This window comes from Lepidochelys kempii, chromosome 9, assembly GCF_965140265.1.
Source record: "Lepidochelys kempii isolate rLepKem1 chromosome 9, rLepKem1.hap2, whole genome shotgun sequence".
In the NCBI taxonomy this organism is placed as follows: Eukaryota; Metazoa; Chordata; order Testudines; family Cheloniidae; genus Lepidochelys; species Lepidochelys kempii.
The window spans coordinates 33655709-33676662 of record NC_133264.1 but is presented as its reverse complement, the minus strand read 5'-3'; the positions used below and the strand labels follow the sequence as shown (position 1 = coordinate 33676662).

The 20954-nt window shown below is 41.5% G+C and overlaps 1 protein-coding gene and 1 long non-coding RNA gene across 4 annotated transcripts in view; one reads left to right on the top strand and one right to left on the bottom strand.

Annotated features, from left to right (window-relative positions):
* Positions 1-20954, top strand: part of LOC140917316 (uncharacterized) — a 75686-nt gene that overhangs the window by 33756 nt on the left and 20976 nt on the right. The window lies entirely within an intron of this gene.
* DNER (delta/notch like EGF repeat containing) overlaps positions 148-20954 on the bottom strand; it is a 276236-nt gene continuing 255429 nt past the window's right edge. Inside the window, exons 11-14 of one of the 2 annotated variants that reach the window (XM_073359835.1) lie at positions 19064-19195; positions 8781-9027; positions 1131-1248; positions 148-636 (exon numbers count right to left, since the gene is read on the bottom strand). In XM_073359835.1, the coding sequence (XP_073215936.1) occupies positions 1137-1248; positions 8781-9027; positions 19064-19195 (491 nt within the window). In that variant the 3' untranslated portion in view covers positions 148-636; positions 1131-1136. Of the gene's footprint in view, positions 1249-8780; positions 9028-19063; positions 19196-20954 lie in introns of both variants that reach the window. The other variant, XM_073359834.1, reaches the window with a different exon arrangement.

The following is a 20954-nucleotide window of genomic DNA, read 5'->3' as shown; positions in this document are numbered from 1 at the left end:
TGGCCGGGGATATTCAAGTTCAAGTCCCTGATTGAGAGCACAGAGAGAGAGAGAGAGAGAGAGAGAATGAATCTGACTCAGGTCCTTTCAAATTTAGAGACTTTGTGTAACCTGAAATGTAGGAAAATGACCAGATCAGATCCAACCTTGACTTGATAACATTTATTTAATATTCTCTGAAATATGCAAGAATTTGAAGAAGCACATAAGCAATCAAATGCAGCCACAGAAAAACCATACTGTATATAAATAAGATGCACGATGAGAAATACACAATATTGAATGAAACAGTACTGTACATTAATAACCTTTGAGAAACGAACTCAAACTGTAGGTTTAGTTTACTCACGATATAAAAACCTTGACTTTTAAAGAAAAATATCGATTCAATCCAATCCTTGGGCCAAAGCCTGTACCCACTAAAGTCAAAGGCAATTTTGCCACTGATTTCAATGAGTATACGATCAGGTCCTTCGTGTGCCTCCATAGGCACCTGAATTGTATATTATTTTTACAAGGCCTACCTTGAATACTATTACAAAAATGACAAAACATCAACTCAAAAGTATGTGTCAGCAACTTCCAGATAATAATGCAGAAATAGGTTATCTATCCATGCACAGAATAAGGCAAAAGCTAATTCATTCAGGTTAGGAATAATAAATGTTACTAATTTCTTTTTCACAACACAAACATTTTAGACTTTTTTTTAAATTAATGGATATATTATGCATCATATTATTTTTCACTTTTTCCTATCTCTACCGAGAAAGCTGGCACTGAGATGTCAAAAAGGAACTGTTCATTGATTAAGCTTACTGTATTCTGTTCTGTAACAACCACAGAATTTCATCTGGGTTTATTAATAATGTCTACCATGAAAAAACACACACTATTATAAGCTAACAATTTATAGAGTTGAAGGTACATTAAAATGTAATCCATGAATTTCAAACACTAAGTTTTAAAATATTTTTTCAGACTAAAAGCTGCAGAAAATTAGTTCTTAAATATTCTACAGAAAATTCTGGAACATTTAACATTTTAAATTTCTCACGCTTTCTTCTTCTTAAAAATATTTAAATTAATTTAGTAGCCCATCTTTTTGAAAAATAATCAGAAAAAGATACAGTCGATTACAAATCTTTTGTTTTAATTAGCGTGACCAAAGGTTTGTCATCAGGGCTGTAATCTTCATAAGCAATGGGGGTTGCATCATACATTGCAGGTCGGGATTTCTTTCCAAACCTAAAAGAAGGGGAAAAAAGGACTTTGGTGATAAACAGAAGTACATACATGTTAATTGTAATAATCCACTGATTCATGGCTCCCTGTCAGAAAAATCTTTAGGGGAAAACTGTAAATTCTAAACCATATTGCAGTATTTCTTGCAATCAACAGTAAAAACACAGAAGGAATGTTTGAACTATATGGAACCCAGAAACCAAGCCCTAAAAAGAGCAAGGAACAGATTCTGTACCCCCAAGTCATTGGAGGTTTTACCCCTGAATTCAATAGAATCAAAATCAGATACTAAGGGTGAAATCCTAGCTCTGGTGAAATCAGTGGAGAAGCACCCACTGACTACAATGGGCCCAGAATTTCCAAACAACATTGAGGTTCCCTGATGTCATTTGTCACAGTTATCACACACTGTTCATTGTTTTTTTGTCTTCCTATTTGCCATCTGGAAATAGATAAAACTGTATATTCAGGTTGAATTGTGAACTGGCAGACAAAGTGTCAAATAATTCAGCTGGTACAGTTTTGCTGACTAGATATATCCATTAGAGAGTCAGGTTGAAACTGCCAAGATTCTATAAAAGTTTGGAATGCCGATAAAACATTAATGCCTTTTAGTGAATCACTCTCATGAACACTTATTAAAATGTTAGGTAAAAAATATGCTGTAGATATGACCTGACTGTAGAAAAAATGCCTTCAGAAATAGTTGTAAGTAACTAGGAGCTTTAAATAAAGAAATAGAATCATAGGGATAAAGAGATAGAAAAGACCTCAAGTCTATTTTCCTTACAGGGCTCCACCACATAAGACTCTGAAAGTGAAATAGAAGGCCTCTCAATTAATATACAAGGAATTCCTCTAATTTTAGATTCCCATTTAGTTCCCTTCATGCATATGACATGTTAGCTCTACTACTGAAAAAAACAAGGTGGGTGAGATAATATCTTTTATTGGACCAACTTATGTTGGTAGAAGGGGCAAGCCTGCAAGCTTCACAGAGTTCTTCCTCAGGTCTGGAAAAGGTAACCAGCGTGTCTCCACTACTGTAAGCTATTCAGGCTGGAAATTGTGACTTAGAAGTGATGTTCTGAAGAAATTATTTAGGCTAAAACAAAAACCAATCCCATATTGTTTAAAGAATTGCATACAATTTCCCCGTTCTCCTGATTTAGTTCATGGCTGTTTTTGGTGAATTGCACCAACCAAGATGGGTGGAAATCCTATAATTTGAATGATGCAAATCTCATGCAAGGAAAATACTCCAATTCTCAACAAGCCTAGAGTGAAAAACTTGTTTTTACTTTATGACTGACAGCTTTCTTCCATATTATACACAAAGTTAAATATATTTGGGCCACTGACTTCATCAGGGATGAATCTGTGCTTTAGTTGATATTCCAGGATCTGTGGAACCAAGCACTCTTATGGCACGTTACTAATCAATACGATAAAGATGAATTTCTGAACCATTTCCTCCTCTATCATTTTCAGCAGGAGTTAAAGATGCAGATCTTTTAATAGGCATGAAAGAAGATGAAAACTCTCTGGTGATTTATGGTGACATCCTGCCCTTTTTTGACAGAAGCACACTGCAGATGCTGAGAGCATACTACCGGTTGCACACCTTGTACAATGCAAGATCCATTCTCCTGTGAAGATCAGGGTGGGCCATGGTTGACTAGCACACGCTAAGACAAGACTACGGCACCTATACTAATTGTTTGTGGCCTGGATGAGCCTTCTAGATGATAGACCACATGCCTTTGATCAGCCAGGCTCTGCTTATAACACTATAGCTAGTTAATATATTACTCAGAGGTCTCAAAATGTAACTATAAATGGGGAATCATCATGGAGCAGGTGTGCTTCTAGTGGAGTCCCGCAGCGATCAGCTCTTGGTTCTATGCCATTTAACATTTTTATCAATGACTTGGAAGAAAAGAAAATCATCACCAACAAAGGCTGCAGATGACAAAAAAGATTGACAATGTTATGTGATAGAAGTCTACTATTTCCTGAACATGTACCTGCTATTGATTCTAAAAAAAATTTCACACTGTAAAAATACACCCTTCATTTGACATCCACCCACACATGTGTATATAAAGAATACCCAGGCCTATATTTTCCAAAGTGAGTAGTGATCGTGTGTCCAAACTGTGACACCTTAAAAGGAACCTGATTTTCAGAAAGCGCTGAGAACCTGTTCTTTGAAAACAGGCCCCTTTAATATGTCTCAGGTTGAACACCTAAAATAAGTCACTTTTGAAAATGTAGGCCTTGGTAGTCTCAATATATATACACACGTCTGTGTAAAAGACAACTGTGAAATTGTGATTCCTCTGCTGTTCTGGGAGCACCAATTTATACTGCTTTCTATCTTCTGAAACAGTAATAAAGACTGAAGTCTGCACACTAAATCTTAGAAAAGTACCAGCATGGCAGCTGCATAGTAGATATTTATATAGCATCAAATGATTTATTTCTCATTTTCCGTTTTTGGCAGCACACAAATATTATTTGCAATTCAAACATTCCTTTTCATTGACATTAACTAGAATATATTTCACAAAGGTGCAAATAAAAATCCTTTTTATTTACAGGTTCTGGCATTCTCTCTTTTTCTTAACTACTGAATGCGGGCTCCAAAAACCAGTATGAATGCAGCCCCAATCTAAAAGCTTTTTTATGAGCTCATTCACCTTGACTCTCACTGGTTTTACTAAAAGGTGTTCCTTGGCACTATGCAGAGATTAATTCAGAGCAGGTCACATAGCTAAAGGAAAGACCTCCAACAAACAGTTCAGGTCCCAAGATTTGAAAAGTCTGACAGCAGCACTGTTTCACCTTTTCAATCACATCCATCAACAACTTGCAGTGAAAATAGTTTGAGTCAAGGTGAATGAGCTTATAAAAAAGCCTTTAGATTGGGGCATTGAACCACTAAGTGCCCTCTGCCCACTCCTGGAGCAGGAGAAGCAGTTACCTCACCATACACCTTCCTCTCTATACCCAAAGAGGGTGGTGGGGGAGTGAACATCTAGTACCCCTTGAAGATTAAGGAGCAGAAGAAAGATTCCAGCCATCAGGCAACCCCCTCCCCACCCAAGATAACATCAAAGGAAGAGGAGGCCCTACAACCCATAGGGTTAGGGGTCCCTAAGCTTCCAGTGCAGGAGACGCTAGTTAGGGTAGGGAAGAAAGTCCCAAGAAAGGGGATGAGCAATACTTGGGACACTCCAAACACTGCGCTGAAACATTCAGCTGCTAAGAACAGCACCAACAGCTGGGACAATTTTTATTTGGGTCGCATATCCCTGTTGTGTACAAGGCCTCAGGATTCTCTTTAAATGTCACCAATGTCCACTTCTCCTTACATCTGGGAAAATACTGTTGCACAGAGAATGAACAATATAAAAAATTGGGAAAATATGGCCACCAACCACACCATTGCTAAATCATCCTTTTGCCTGGCATACTAACGGTTCCAGTTATCAGAAGAATGTGGATGAGAGTAAATACTCTTTCAGTTCTCTAACCAGGAACAGGAAAGGGGCATAGCCAGAGTACATAAGAAGAGCCCTACTGGGTCAGACCAAAGGTCCATCTAACCCAGTATCCTCTCTTCTGACAGTGGCCAGTGCCAGGTGCCCCAGAGGGAATGAACAGAACAGGTAATCATCGAATGATCCATCTCCTGTCACTCATTCCCAGCTTCTGACAAACAGAAGCTAGCGACACGATTCCTCCCCATCCTAGCTAATAGCCACTGATGGACCTATCCTCCATGAATTTATCTAGTTCTTTTTTGAACCCTGTTATACTCTTGGCCTTTACAACATCCTCTGGCAAGGAGTTCCACAGGTTGACTGTGCGTTGTGTGAAGAAATACTTCCTTTTATTTGTTTTAAACCTGCTGCCTATTAATTTCATTTGGTAACCCCTAGTCCCTGTGTGATGAGAAGTAGTAAACGACACTTCCTTATCTACTTTCTCTACACCAGTCATGATTTTATAAACCTCAATCATATCTCCCTTAACCATCTCTTTTCCAAGCTGAAAAGTCCCAGTCTTATTAATCTCTCCTCATACGGAAGCCGTTTCATACCCCTAATAATTTTTGTTGCACTTTTCTGAACCTTTTCCAATTCCAATATATCTTTTTTGAGATGTGGTGACCACATCTGGACACAATATTCTAGATGTGGGCATACCATGGATTTATAGAGAGGCAACATGATATTTTCTGTCCTATTATCTATCCCTTTCTTGATTATTCCCAGCATTCTGTTTGCTTTTTGACTGTCGCTGCACATTGAGTGGATATTTTCCGAGAACTATCCACGACTCCAAGATCTCTTTTTTGAGTGGTAACAACTAATTTAGACCCCATCATTTTATATATATAGTTGGGATTATGCTTTCCAATGTGAATTTCTTTGCATTTATCAACATTAAATTTCATCTGCCATTTTGTTGCCCAGTCACCCAATTTTGAGAGATCTGTTTGTAGCTCTTTGCTCAGTCTACCTGGGTCTTAACTATCTTTAGTAATTTTGTATTATCTGCAAATTTTACCACCTCACTGTTTACCCCTTTTCCAGATCATTTATGAATATGTTGAATAGGACTGGACCCAGAACAGACCCCTGGGGGACACCACTATTTACCTCTCTCTCCATTCTGAAAACTGACCATTTATACCTTTGTTTCCTATCTTTTAATCAGTTACCAGTCCATGAGAGCACCTTCTCTCTTATCCCGTGGCAGCTTACTTTGCATAAGAGCCTTTGGTGAGGGACCTTGTCAAAGGCTTTCTGAGAATCCAAGTACACTATATCCACTGGGTCCCCTTGGTCCACATGCTTGTTGACCCCCGCAGAGAATTCTAGTAGATTGGTGAGGCATGATTTCCCTTTACTAAAACCATGGTGACTCTTCCTCAACAAATTATGTTCATCTGTATGTCTGACAATATTTTTCTTTATTACAGTTTCAGCTAGTTTGCCTGGTACTGAAGTCAGGCTTACAGGCCTGTAATTGCTGGGATCACCTCTGGAGCCCTTTTTTTAAAATTGGCATCACATTAGCTATCCTCCAGTCATCTGGTATAGAAGCTGATTTAAATGATAGACTACAGATAGTAGTTCTGCAATTTCACATTTGAGTTCCTTCAGAACTCTTGGGTGAATACCGTCTGGTCCTGGTGACTTATTGCTGTTTAATTTATCAATTTGTTCCAAAACCAAAGGCTTCACTTCAGCAATCCTTGACTAGTGTATGGCTCCTAGCAGGTAGTAGACAGGCATAGTTAGAGCATTTTCAACAGGAAGGGCAGAGCACTAGAAAACCGCTGAGGGGAGCCCAGGCCCCAGGCAGGAGGAGTAGCCGTGAAAGGAAAGGTGGGGTACTCTGGAAAGTCAGGAGCCAAGAAACAGCCATGGTGAGCAAACAAGATAAGGAGTTCCTGTCTACTTTAATCTGTGATTACTAGCACTGACTTTTATCACTAACACCCTGCTGCAGTAAATGATCACATCCGATACATGTGACTGTATCATTAACTGTTCTGTCCATTATTTGGCTTCCATTTTAGCTGCAGGCATACACCATTTCCAGTTCTTATTTGGCTGCCTACTGAAATTAAATATTCAGTTTATACACACCTACTTTAAACAGCTGTTTGTTACATCAGCATAGGACAAGGGAGGGCAAACTATGGCCCGCAGGCTGGATCTGGCTCATCAGGGCTTTCAATCCAGCCCATGGGATTGCCAGCCCCATGGTGCAGCGGGACTAAGGCAGGCTCCCTGCCTGCCCTGGCCCCGCACCACTCCCGGAAGCTGCCATCACCACGTCCCTGCAGCCCCTGGGGGAGAGAGGCAGAGGGCTCAGTGCGCTGCCCTTGCCTGCAGGGACTGCCCCCTGCAGCTCCCATTGGCCAGGAATGGGGAACTGCAACCAATGGGAGCTTTGGGGGTGGTACGTGCAGGCAAAGGCAGTGTGCAGCGGAGCTGCCTGCTCCACCCCACTCCCAGGAGCCACTGCTGGACGCGTTGGCCACTTCTGGGATTGGCGCGGGGCCAGGGCAGGCAGGGATCCTGCCTTAGCCCCGCTGTGCACTGGGCCAGAGCCCGTACCCTGAACCCCTCCTGCACCTCACACTTCAACCCCCTGCCCTGAGCCCCCTAAACTCCTGCCCTGAGCCCCCTGCCACACCCCTCCTGCACCCCAACCCCCTGCCCTGAGCCCCCTCCTGAACTCCGCACCCCTTCTGCACGCCAATCCCCTGCCCTGAGACCCTAACCCCCTGCCCTGAGCCCCCTGCCGCATCCTGCACCCCAACCCCCTGCTGAGCCCACTCCTGCACCCTGTACCCCAACCCCTTGCCCTGAGCTCCTTCCTGCACACCACACCCCCTCCCACACCCCACACTCTCTCCTGCACCCCAACCCCCTGTCCCAGCCCTACATTCATGGTCCTGCATACAATTTCCCCATCCAGATGTGGCCTTTGGGTCAAAAAGTTTGCCCACTCCTGGCATAGGAGCAGGATGGAAACTGATTTATAGACTAATACAATGGTCTGCTATGCTGATAGTATCAGCAAGATACCTGCCATTACTATCTCACAAATAGCAGTTCTAAACTACACATTTTAATCTCAAATGCAATTTACTCATTGTAGTTGGTGTGAAATGTTTTAATTATATTTAGACTGCTGCACTGAACAAAATGCATGCAACTTTCTTTTAAAAACCTTTTCAAATTAATCTATCTTCTTCTTGGGCATCTAGCGCAATGGTATTTGACTGTCTCACAACTATTAAAGGATTTATCCTCACAATATTCTTGCGAGGCAGATAAGACTTATACCCATTTAGTGGATGGAAAAACAGAGGCACAGAACAAGGTCACACCAGGAATCTGTGGCAGAGGTGGGCACTGAACCCAGATTGCCTGAGTCCTGGTCCAATGATTTAATCACACACAAGATATCAACCCCTGGCATTTTGATGATTATTTAGGAATTTTGTTTTGTTTTGCTAGGTGTCAAAATAATTTTGAAAAATATATGCAACAAAACAAATAAAACGTTCCCAAATGCATTATTCATTATTACCCAAAGTACATGGATGATAAAGTATGGAATTTTGATATGTAGATTTTGAAATGTGTAAATATAACAAGAAGAATAAAAACTTACAAAATAAAAAAAAATACTTGCACACTTCCCAAACGGAAACACCTTACAGACTGATGTAAAGGGACAGATTCAGCTCTCAGTTACACTGTGTAAATCCAGAACTCTACTGCCTTCAATGGAGTGGCACTTGATTCACACTGTTTAACTGAGACCAGATTGCAGCCCAGATATAATGACGAGCAATTAAAACAATGCGATATTTCTAATTTGGAAGCAGTACAGCCTTCATATTTGTCAATAGCAATTGGCTGATGCTGTGCTACTACACAAGAATTTGAAGTAGATATAGCAAAGAGATTCCATTTACTTTCCCTTTCCCCACAACAAACCTGGCATGTCGGATAGAAGCAATTGCACTACTAAATTCACTGTCAATGCTTCTACAATTGTAGAACTCCTCATAGGCTGGCCTGGAAGAGCCTTGGTATTCAATGCGGCTTATGCGACATATCCCCACAATCAGAATGATCAGCATTAGGACAAATGCGACACAAAGGGCTCCAATTATGATGTAGAGGGAATGACGAGGCATGTTCGTTAGACTCTCTGCCATGTGCCCAGACTTCCACTGCAGATCTAGCAATAATACATAAATAAATACAAAAATGAAATTATTATTTATTTCCTTCCTGTTGAATAGAAGTTTTGGGTGCATTAATTTCCAACATTTCTGTACAGACTTCTGTTGTTAATGATATTCTACTTTAAAATTATATTTTACATTTGAGGCTCTGCCTTGGACATAGCTGTATTTAACATGCTGTAAATACCAATATCACAAAATCTGAAAGATAATTTTGATTTTAGTTGGCTCTGTAACTGCTGATTGATGCAGGGTTCTCATTATTGGCTCTGCCACTGATTTTCTCTACAGCCTTGAGCCCTCCATTTTCCCATCTATACTTTCATCGTTTATTCATAGCTTTCAAAGTCAGAAGGAAATTACATTTCCTAGTCTGCTCTTCTATTTAAAACAAAGGTCACAGAATTCCACACAGCTACCCTGGCATTGAGCCTTGTGTTTGACTGAATCCAGAAAGGCATTCAGTCTTGATCTGAAGACTGCAAGAGAGAGAGAATCCACCACTTCCCTTGGTAGTTTGTCCAATGGTTTATCACCCTCACTGTTAAAAATTGATGCCTGACTTCTCATTTGAATTTGTCTGTCTTTAACTTCTGGTCATTGCTTCTTCTTCTGCCTTTCTCAGCCAAATTAAAGCCCTTTGGTACCTGATATTCTCTCCTTGTGAATGTACTTCTACACTATAAACAAATCACCTCTCAAACAGATTGAGTTCTGTAAGTCTTTTGCTGTAAGGCATTTTCTCTAGCTCTTGAATAATTTTTGTGGCTCTTTTCTGCATCCTCACAAATTTTTCAACAGCTGTTTAAAAAAAAGGGGACACCAGAACTGTATCCAGTGTTGGCGTCACCAATGCTATATACAAAGGTAAAATCACCTCTCTACTTCTATTCACTATTCCCCTCGTTTATACATCCAAAGATTGCATTTGCCCTTTTTGCCACATCAGTTCATGGCGGAGGTTGGGGGACAACTCATATTGAGTTGCTTGTCAACTATGACCCCTAAAATCCTTTTCAGAGTCACTGTTTTCCAGGATACAGTTCCCCATTCTGTAGGTATGACTTGCACTCTTAGATTTATGACCTTGCATGTGACTGTATCAAAATACATTTTGTTTGAATGGGTCCAGCTTACCAGATCACTCTATATGACTTGCCCTGTCCTCATCATTATTTACCATTCTGCCAATATTTGTCTCATCAGCCAGTATTATCAGCAGTGATTTATATTTACTTCCAGAGCAGACCTCCAGATCTTCTTGGAATTAGAGAATTGTAGGCTTGGAAGGGACCTTCAGAGTCTCTGTGCTCAAGGCAGGACTAAGTATTATCTAGACCATCTCTGACAGATGATTGTCTAACCTGCCCTAAAAAATCTCTAGTGACAGAGTTCCCACAAAAATCTCCAGTGATGGAGATTATTCTCACTCAACAGCTTTGAGACACTCACTTTTATGTAGCACTTTAAAACCAACAGTTGCTACTATTACTTCACTTGCAAAAAAAAAAGAAAAAAAAAAGCATCATTCTTGGACACAATTAAATAATTTAAAGGACTCCTGCAGGGCAAAGCAGCTGGAAATACTGGTAAAAGAGGTTCCTGTGTGGAGAAAGTTTCTCACTGATTTGCGAGCATATATCTCAAAGGGTTTGCAAAAAATTAAAGACCCAACTATTAAACTATTAAGTCTTTCAAGCAGTGCAATATACAGCCATAAACAAGTAGACTGTACTTGATTATAGGCAATCCAAGTCCTGAGCTTCCCATACTTTCTACCCAAGGAAGCAAAAAAGAACAGTTCTTAAATCTCAGCTACACGTTCTGGGAGACTACAGTTGTCTGCCTTGATAAAATAAGCAGGATTCACTTGCAAAGAATGCATTTCAGTATTCCGTGTGTGAGATCCAGATCAGGAGATAGCGTAGCCTTGGTGTATCCTCACATTAGACTGATGCCTTTGAACACAAGCCTATTATTTTTGCATCAAAACATTTCCACTTCATTTCAGCTATATAATCATCAAGAAAAACCACATAAACAGTACTGAGTCTCTGCATGTTTTATGTTGGGTGATTAGACTCTAAATAAATAGATTTTGTTTTATAATACAGTCAAAGATTCATTTAGGGCCTGACTGCTCCTAGGCCTTACAAAGGTACACGAGGGCGAGGAGGTGGAAGGATCCACCACAATTGCAGTCCCTGTGCTCAAGGGGAAAAGCTGCTCCCTTCCTTACTCCTCTGGGGTGCCCCAAAGGGATAAGGAGGTGAGATCCTGGTTTTAGCCCCCTACACGTACAGAACTAGCTGATCACATTGCAGGGAGAACCCTGGACCTGATAAATGAATTACAGTACCGAGCAGGCATAGGCTGTGCAAGCCCTTTGCATCCTCTCTGAGGCTGAATGCCTCATGTGGTTTTCTTACAGGATGGTACCTTAAATAAAGGACTAAGCCCTTAGTCTACAGGTGACTTTTTGTATCTTATCTGCTCCATCTCCATTCATCAAGTTACTGCTGATATCTAAACTGACTGGAAGATTTGAATCTTCCATTGCTTGTTTGTCGTCCTCAAATCTGGTGATTTCTATCACTGGTCAAACTACCTCCAACTGAATATCACCTCTACCCCATCTGTTGTAAACTCTTGGCAATCTTTTAAAATGTTAAGGGTGGGCTTTGGGGTTTTTCCCCCCCCACAATTTCTACAATAGTACTGAATGTCTTCATGGCTCCTGCAGGAATTGTAAACGGCTTGGCACCAGTGCTCAATCTCAATGAATGGAGATCCATTTGGACGCAGAAGTCTGACACTGTGTCTATAATTTATTTTCACTTCACGATTGAACCTGCCATGTCACATTCCATCCACCATCCTCAAATGGCCCACTGAGTACTTAAAACCAGACTGGGACAAAGCACTTAATAAGATACTCTGGGGTTGGTGGGATTGTGGACTTATTTATTATGTCAAAGAGTTGCTATTGCCAATAGATGACTGATTTTAGGAGCTCATCTGCTGGGTGGCATCTGGGGACAGAGTCCTGATTGACTATGTATAGCAGTGGTACAAAAGGAGGCTACAGGGTAGACAAAAATCACTTGGACAATGGTGCAAGGAAATAGTGAGGTTATAACATCGGGTAGGACAGCTCAGTGACAGGCTGAGAGGGAAGTAAATGGGCAGTGTTCTTTGTTTCTGTGGAGATGATGAAAGATTGATGCCACTATTTCCTCAAGTTTGTGTTTGCTCAGATTATCTTGTACCCTTTGTATAGCTGAGAAAGCTTTCAAGGCTGCTTGTTTGTATTTGCTTTTGCACAGAACCCTGAAATTCTGATTAATCCCGACCACAAAGCATTTAGTTATGTACTGTTTTTAAGGATTTAATATTGTAATGTTCTCTGCTGGCTAGTGAATAAAATTGCCCAGCTGTATGAAGTTTATTTCAGTTTTGGAAAAGCCTTTGTTTTTGCTCCATAGCACATCTATCAGACACTGTTCTGTCAGATTGTAAAATATACTCGGCCAAATTCAGACCTAATGTCAGCAGATACATCTCCACTGGAGGCAAGGAAAACCTGATTCTGACCTACTGTCTTCAATCTCTGGATGATAAGGATGTGAGGAATTTCTTCTGTTCTTTTTCCATAGATAGAATCTGAAAGATGCATGGCACATATTCCAGAGGTTAAGAAGAAAGTGGTTGTGACTCAAATTTATGATCTTCTCAGTTGCCACAGCAACCATGATAAGATTCAGTAAGATTGTAGATTATGACATATACATATATACTCCTAGGATTACCCTGTGAATGATTTTCTCTGAGTAATACTATCATTTAACTTTCCTTGCTGATTATCCATATCCGTAGAATCTGAAAAGATATTAGTGCTGAAAGATAATGTGCAGGCAATAAGTGGTTTATAAATGGACAATTTTACACATAGTTGCAAACTTTAATCTTACATTATCCTCATTGGCCAAGAGTATTTAATTTTAGTGGAAAAATTTTTCTCTTGTGTAACTCAGGTTGGTTGCAGTGTCCCTCTAGGATTTATTTTTAATTCCATTGTTTTTCAGTAGACACTGCTGTCACTGGGAAAAACCACAAAATGATGATATAAATGTGGGGTTTCATTGGGAGGCAAATTATTTCTTGCTGAATTGACTGACTGGAGAATATTTGGAAGGTAGTTAAAGGATACAGTTTAACACGTAGTTGAAGAGCCTTAACTCTGAAATACCTGTAAAAACAATAACCCCAGTGTAACAGATAGTTGGATCCGTTGTGAAAAAGCTGCACTGGATGTGGAACTGCCAATTTTAGACAGTTTCTCTGCAAAAGGATGAAGTAATGCACAATCTCACCAGCCTCCTTTCTGATTAACAGCAGCTCATCATAAAAGGCAAGGCTGGATCAGTTTAGGAATGTGGCTGAGTTACACCACCACACTCCATCTCCTGTGAAAGTCTGGAACTCGACTTCATCGCATTTTTGAGTCAATCAGGTCAGGAGGGTGGATCAATCACATGAAGCTAGTGCTTCGGTGGTGAATTTAATTTCCAGTGTGTCAGTATGTGGAAACGGCTGAGGCTGTCTGATGGATGGTCCTCTTGGCTCTGACAAGGAGGTATACACTGCTGAAATGGAGGCAGGTTAGTTGACATATAAAAATCAATGGGCCAAATTGAGACAATGAACAATAGGATCAACTCCAGTCAAGTCAACTGAGGCCTGGTCTGCACTAGAAAATTAGGTTGGTTTAATTACACTGGTCAGGGATATGAAAAATCCACACTCCTGAGCAGCATAATTAAGCCAACCTAAGTCCTTGTGTAGACAGCACTAGGTCAATGGAAACATTCTTCCATTAACCTAGCTACCGCTAGGGAGGTGGATTATCTATGCTGACAGGACAACTTCTTCCACCAGTGTAAATAGTGTCTATCCTGAAGCACTGCAGCTGTGCCACTGTCATGTTTTAAATGTACACAAGTCCTGAGTCATGCCTGTTTATACCAAGTTTGAATGTGGCCCTTTTCTTTTGTAGGCATACTACGAATTGTACTTGGCCTCTAACCATTTAGTCATTTCTTAGACAACTCAAAGATAGAGAAAAGGAGTTCCCTGAGGTACACGGCTCTTTTGAAAACTCTATTGAAGATCAAGTGTTTTCAATGCTATTCTGAAAAAAGATTTCTTCAGAAATCCATCCAGATTTATTTTGGTAATCCTTTATATACAAGCTGAAATCCTGGCTTTTTTTCTTTTCTAAGTTTAAGTGTTTTTAAGGTATAAGTTTAATTCTGTAGCTTTACACCAAGTGCTGAACTTTTTTGGTTGTATTATATTTATGTTTGACTGTTGTAAAGTGCCACATGTAGGTTTTCTAGACAGGTGCCCTATAAATGACATGTTATTTGCAGAGGCAAGGTGGGTGAGGTAATATCTTTTATTTGACCAACTGCTGTTGGTGAAAGACATAAGCTTTCAAACTTACACAGAGCTCTTCTTCAGGTCTGGGAAAGGTACTCAGAGTGTCACAGCTAAATGCAAGATGGAACAGATTGTTTAGCATGAGGCGTTAACATGTTGTAAGAGGCCATACCTCTGCAGTCATAGGACCAAGGACGGTTAGTATGGTATAGATTGCTGCAATGAACTACAAATCCAGTGTCTTTATTGATGTTTAGTGTCTAACAAAGTTACAAATTTAAGTTCCCAGGCTCATCTCTTGAAGATGGTGTGCAAGTTTTCTTTGAGGACAAGGACTGAGAGGTTATATACGGAGTGATCATTTTGTGAAAAATGTTCGCCTGCCGCCAATAGGGTGTTTTTGTCTTTTATCATTTTTCTGTGTGAGTTCATTAGAGAGTATAGTGATTGTCTTGTTTCACCCACGTAGTTGTTACAGAGGCATTTAGTGCACTGGATGAGGTACACCTTATTTTGTGATAGGCCTGTGTAGTACACAGGTATCTTAAAAGGTGTGTTGTGGGGGGTATTTATCATGGTAGCAGTGGAGAAAGATGCAAAACCTGCAGACTGTTCTTATGGCTTGGTGTTGGTGGGTCCTGGTCAGTGGGGAGCTTGCTTCCAATGATGGACTTGGCAAGATTTGAGGGGTTGTTTAAAGACCAGAAGAGATGATTTACAGTACCTAATAGTATAAATCTATTTTCTAAACATTAACATGGCAGGTAAATTGCTATAGGCTCCTGATTGCAGCATCAGCAGGTGATATTATCCAAGGCATTAACATTCAGATGTCCATAGGGCCACCACTGGTGAGAACGGGGTGGAAGACAGACATGGCTATTGGCCTAGGCCCTGTCAGTGGAACTATGAAACAGACTAACACAGTAAGTCTCACTATACAGCAGTAGTAAGCGTCATCAGTGCATGTAGCTGCTATAGAAGAGATCCAACAAGGGGTTACTGCTGGTGAAGGCAATGCTTAAGGAAGCCAGGGATATAATGTGAAGATCAGTCCTCGACCATCCAGGACACAACTGGGGTGAAATGCACAACCCACTGAAGACAATGACAAGACTCCCATTGATTTCCATGTCTGAGTGCAAGCAGGGTTAAGCCGAGAGACAGTTCTCCCCACTGAGCAGAATGAGGTCTAAGCTCTGTGTGCACCTGCCCCCTTACTTACAAATGGGTAAATAAGTAGAGTGGATGTCTTAGAATCATGGGCCTAGGCATGAATCTCATCTTGCTAATCAGGCACATAATATATCTCTACACTGCAAAAACAGGTGTGTTCTTAACTCAGATCTAGTTAAGATAGCAGTGAAGACACACCAACTGTGCATTTAACTTGGATTAGCACCTTAAGGTAAAGCCTATAGAAGAGCCTGGGGTTGAACTCAAGCTACTAATGCAGTTAAAAGCTGAGTTGCTGTCTTCATTGCTATTTGAACCTGAGTTAGGTACCCTGAGTTAAGAATATACTTTTTTTTGCTGTGTAGATGTACCCTTAGCAATAAATTCCCCTCACAAGCTTTCTCCTCTGATCAGGCAGGAATAATTTTTCAGATGTGCAGCAGAGGAGGCTTCCCTTGCTCTCAGTCCTGCTCATCGCTTTTCCCCTTGTGCTGATACATGCAGGACTCTACCTGAGGACCTAGTCCTCAGTGGATCTAGAAGTCTGGATAAAAAGGAGGATCCCTGAACAGATGCTGCTAATTTCATAGCTCAGCTTTGCAGTGCCCAGTAAGTACATAGCTCTGCCTGTCTTCCTTTTATGTATTTTCATTCCATTCCATAATAGTAATGCAATTATTATATCAAGGTACTCCAGGGAATGCATTTCTAGAGGATTATTGCATGTCTCAAGGAATTAAAATCATTTTTCTGTCAGCCCACTGCCTACCACATAAGGAAGCTGCAGTCACTCAGAATGGCATTGCCTTACTGATTACATAGATGTGCCCGGTTCAGGTATCACTATGCCTGAGCAGGCCTCACAGACCTATTGAAGGCTCATCTCTGCCTCGCAGAAGCAATTCTATAAGAGGACCTGTAGAAGGCACTGCACCTAAAAGCTCCCCGGACTGCAGCATGCACTGCCTTCAAACAGGCAGCATGCACTGTCTGCAAATCAAAGGTGAGACACACAATGGATTTACTATCTTGGGAGTGGCTAGCAGTGCTATCCAGAAGCAGAAATCAAAGGATTGCAAGAGACCATGCAAAAGGACCCAAGATGGCAAGGAAAACTTTGTACAGAGACCAAACATAATTTGGCCCTTGAAGTGGTTGATATCATCAACACTGTGTCTTTAATGGTTTGTATTTGTGCTGTCCTATGATTAATCAATGAAACTGAATTCATGAACAACAAATGCATAGATTTAGGCCTTAATCTAGCAAATGCTTACATGATAAAAAGTATGGAGTGATTGCGCTCCAACAGAAGGGTGAGCAGAGGTGACATGTGAGTAGAAGTAAGGTTGAGCTTTAGGCACTGCCTGCGTAGAAATCAGTCTCAAGAGCACAGGATTTAAAAAGAAAAGGGTTTGGGTGGAAAGTGGGCATATTTAAGGAGACATGGTCCAAAATATGATCCCCCCTATTATAGAGGAGCTTAACTACACATATACTTCTTTGGCTTTATTCCAGTAGGAGTAACTTTGTGACATTCTGCCAGGTTCTCACTAATGCAGGATGGGATTCTCCTGAGTACCTTCTGAGTTCATTACTTTTTATCTTGCACTTATTCATGCAATAGTCTGCAACTGCACTGGGCAGCTTCAAGCCCTTAAATCAATCTGAGTAACTATCTGATATTTGGAAGGGATCCTTCACTGTAGTATGTGAACAGTGAAATGGTCAAATATACCATTAAACTTCCCAGTAAAGGAGACAGAAGTGCTGTCAACGACCAAACACAAGGCCTCAGTGAAGCATAAACATAGGGCCTGCTTTTCAGACGTGCTGTTCTTCTGCAGCTCCAGCTGAAGTCAATAGGAGTCTCTGAAATCAGGCCCAGTGGTGAGTTGTCCCATGAGGGACAACAGGTTCTAAAAGGGCTTCTAAATTTAACAGCCCGCCAAAAGTGGCACCTTAGGCACTGACTCCGTGGGTGCTCCAGGGCTGGAGCACCCATGGGGAAAATTTGGTGGGTGCAGCTCCCCTCCCCGCCCTGCCCCAGCTCACCTCCACTGCGCTTCTCGCCTCCCCCTCCCCCCCCCCCCAGCTTCCTGTGAATCAGCTGCTCGCATGGGAAGCCTGGGAGGGCTGAGAAGCAGGTGGCGGCTTTGTGCTCAGGCCCAAGGAGGTGGAACAGAGGAGAGCTGGGGCGGGGGGGGGGCACGCGAGGAGGGCTGCCCACACTGCAGCAGGTAACCGGTGGGGTGGGGGGGAGGGAACTGCTCCCTGCCCCAGCTCACCTCCGCCTCCCTGAGCCTGAGCACGAAGCCACAGCCTGCTTCTCAGCCCTCCCAGGCTTCCTGCGCCAACAGCTGATTTGCGGGAAGCGGGGGGGCGGGCGGAAAAGCAGAGCAGGGCGGTGCGTTCAGGGGCGGAGGTGGAGGCGGAGCAGAGGTGAGCTGGGGCCGGGCATGGGGCGGGGCGGGGAGCTGCCGGTGGGAGCTCTGCACCCACCAAATTTTCCCTGTGGGTGCTCCAGCCCCGGAGCACCCACTGAGTCGGCGCCTAAGGCACCACTTTTGATGTGATAAGTGAGGGGAGTGGCCGCTCCCCCCGAGCTATGCTACCCAGCCCTTAGGAGCCAGAGGGACCTGCCGGATGCTTCCCGGGAGCTGCCCCAGGTAAGCATTGTCGGGACTGCCTACCTCGCCCACCGGCAGGTCCCTCTGGCTCTTAGGGGTGGGGTGGGCACCCACTACAGTGGCCCACGAGACCCTCCTGCCCGGTTCTGGGGGCAATCATGGGACGGGGAGAGGGGTGGATGTGGCAGGGATCCAGGGCAGGCCACAAGCCCCTCATGGGGTGAGGAGGGAACCAGCTGTTAAGATTTTGGCAGCTCATCACTGATCAGGCCCATAAGCTTTACGTTTACCGAGTTAAGGTGTAATCACAATTGTGAAATTAAACTTTGCGATCACTAGGTGCACCAGCCAAAATTTTCAGAAGTGGCCACCAATTTTGGTGCCCGCCTTGAGACACTTTGGGTTCAATTTACAGAGGTGCTGAGCACCAACAGCTCACACTGACTTCTGCTGGAGTTATGGGTGCTCAGCACTTCTGAAAATCAGGCATATGGTGTCTCAAAGTTGAACACCCAGAAACAGAAGCATCTAAAAATCAGTGGACACTTTAGAAAATTTGGTCTAAAAGACTAATTTTAGGATTTTATGCAACCTTGCTACATTATAATTCTTTTTAGAGTGCATTTTCCTTCATTCTGTGCATATCGAGGTATTGTTTAAGAACTGCCTACGATTCTTTTAGTATAATGTTGGTCCATTATTAGACGTTTCCAGGACAATGAGTTATACATATATCAAAAGGCTATTACAAAGCAACACAAACAATCTTTGTAACACTTACGAATTTCACAATTTGCTCCAACCCAGCCGTGTGGACAATGGCACGTATAACCGTTGGGTTGGTCTATGCAAGTCCCAGCATGGTGACACGGATTGCTGTCACAGTCATTTATATCAAATTCACATTCTTCACCTTAAAGTAAAAAATAAAGATGCTTGTGGATGTATCATGTTGTCAAGCCAGTTGTGTCATTTCAGTCACTAAAAGCAAAAGTTAGCTAGATTCACAATGTTGTCATTAGTATTAGTTATTTCATCCTCATATATCAAACATTTATTGAAAGAATAAAGACCATATTTGTGACATTTTTTTGTTGAATTAGCTGAACATCTATAATTTTCTTTGGTGAAACAATATTTTGCAGTTATATATCACTTTCCATCTCAGAATCTCAACATGCTTTTACAACTGTCAAAGAACTAGGCCTCAGATACCACTAACTGACTTCACTAAGTTTACCCTGATCACCTGTCTTCCAGGCCTTTACTTGAAATACAAGACCATCCTTCTTCCCCAGTCAAATGTGATAGAACTAGTCAGTACAGTAAGACCAGCTAATACAATCAATTCATTAGCTATTAAGGGCTGCCATGAAGTGAAGACTCAAGTCCTATTTAAGTTTGTGGAAGGACCACACAGGATCAGGCCCAAAATAATATTCTCCTGTTAATCTAACAGAAAGCAGCATACAATTTAAAACAATAAATATGTGTTTATATATTACTGACAAATTGACAGTTATCTTTTACATAATTGACTGAACATCAAGACAGATGTAAATTAGCTTAAAAGCAGTGTGTTTGGATTATGCCAATCATATTAATTTGAAAATGAGGCAAAATGACTAAATTGGCTGCATACCTTTGCTCTGGATGTGCAAACTGATGAATATAAGCACTTCAGAGCTTACAACAAACACATATTATGTAATAAAATGAAGTCCTTATTTAGATCCCAATAATAGTTCAAGGTAGACAGATCTGCCATTTTCAATACCATCCAATTAGTATATTTGCTTACCTGAGCATTTTCAAACTGTTATTTTTAAAATCTAGTCTGAAACAGATGTGTCACACACAGTGTTGAACAGCTGTTTACTTTAGTGAATTCTCTAGTAGCAGCTACATTTTGCTGCTATATTTTTAAAACTAAACCAATTCTATGCAATATTAACAACTTTCAGTCTTTCAAGGTTGATTATAACCCAGCAATGTCCAAATTAATTAGTTTCCTGAAATAAATATAATCCTTTATGTCTGTGTAGAAGACTTGGAGTTGATTGCCTATTAACTAGACCATTTGTAAAACTGTCCCTTTATTAATTGGGCAATCAGTTTCTGGGGAAAAGAGACTGTGATATAAAACTACTACAAACTACAGAACTGTGCAATAAATGTACCACAACTCTGCATATGAGAACTAACAAGTGCAAAGATATTTTTAAAGGTTTAAAGCCAAAGTCAGCCCTTGGATGTATACAGTACACATGGCTCCCATTTATTTTTCTAGGACTTGCAAGATTCTCTTTAGAACACATCATCACCATTCCTTAGTTGTCCCAGGAGGTCACTTTTGTGCTTTCTCCAGGAGCTAAATACACCGCCTCTGTAACATTCCAGCCCATTCCAAGCTATGAAGTGAAAGATCAATGGCCAAATTCTGCAGTGACTTACACCCTGTGCAACCTTCCCTGAAGTCAATGGACTACATCCTGCTCTCTCACACTGGTGTAAGACAGAAGAATTTTATATAATGAGGTTATAAGCACAGAACTGGGCTACAAGACAATGCAGGACTCCAGTCTTCTCCATAACAGTGCATCCCAAGTAGACCAGCAGATCACTTGCCTCTCTTCCAATCTATAATGGAGATGGTGGAAGAGCACATTGCT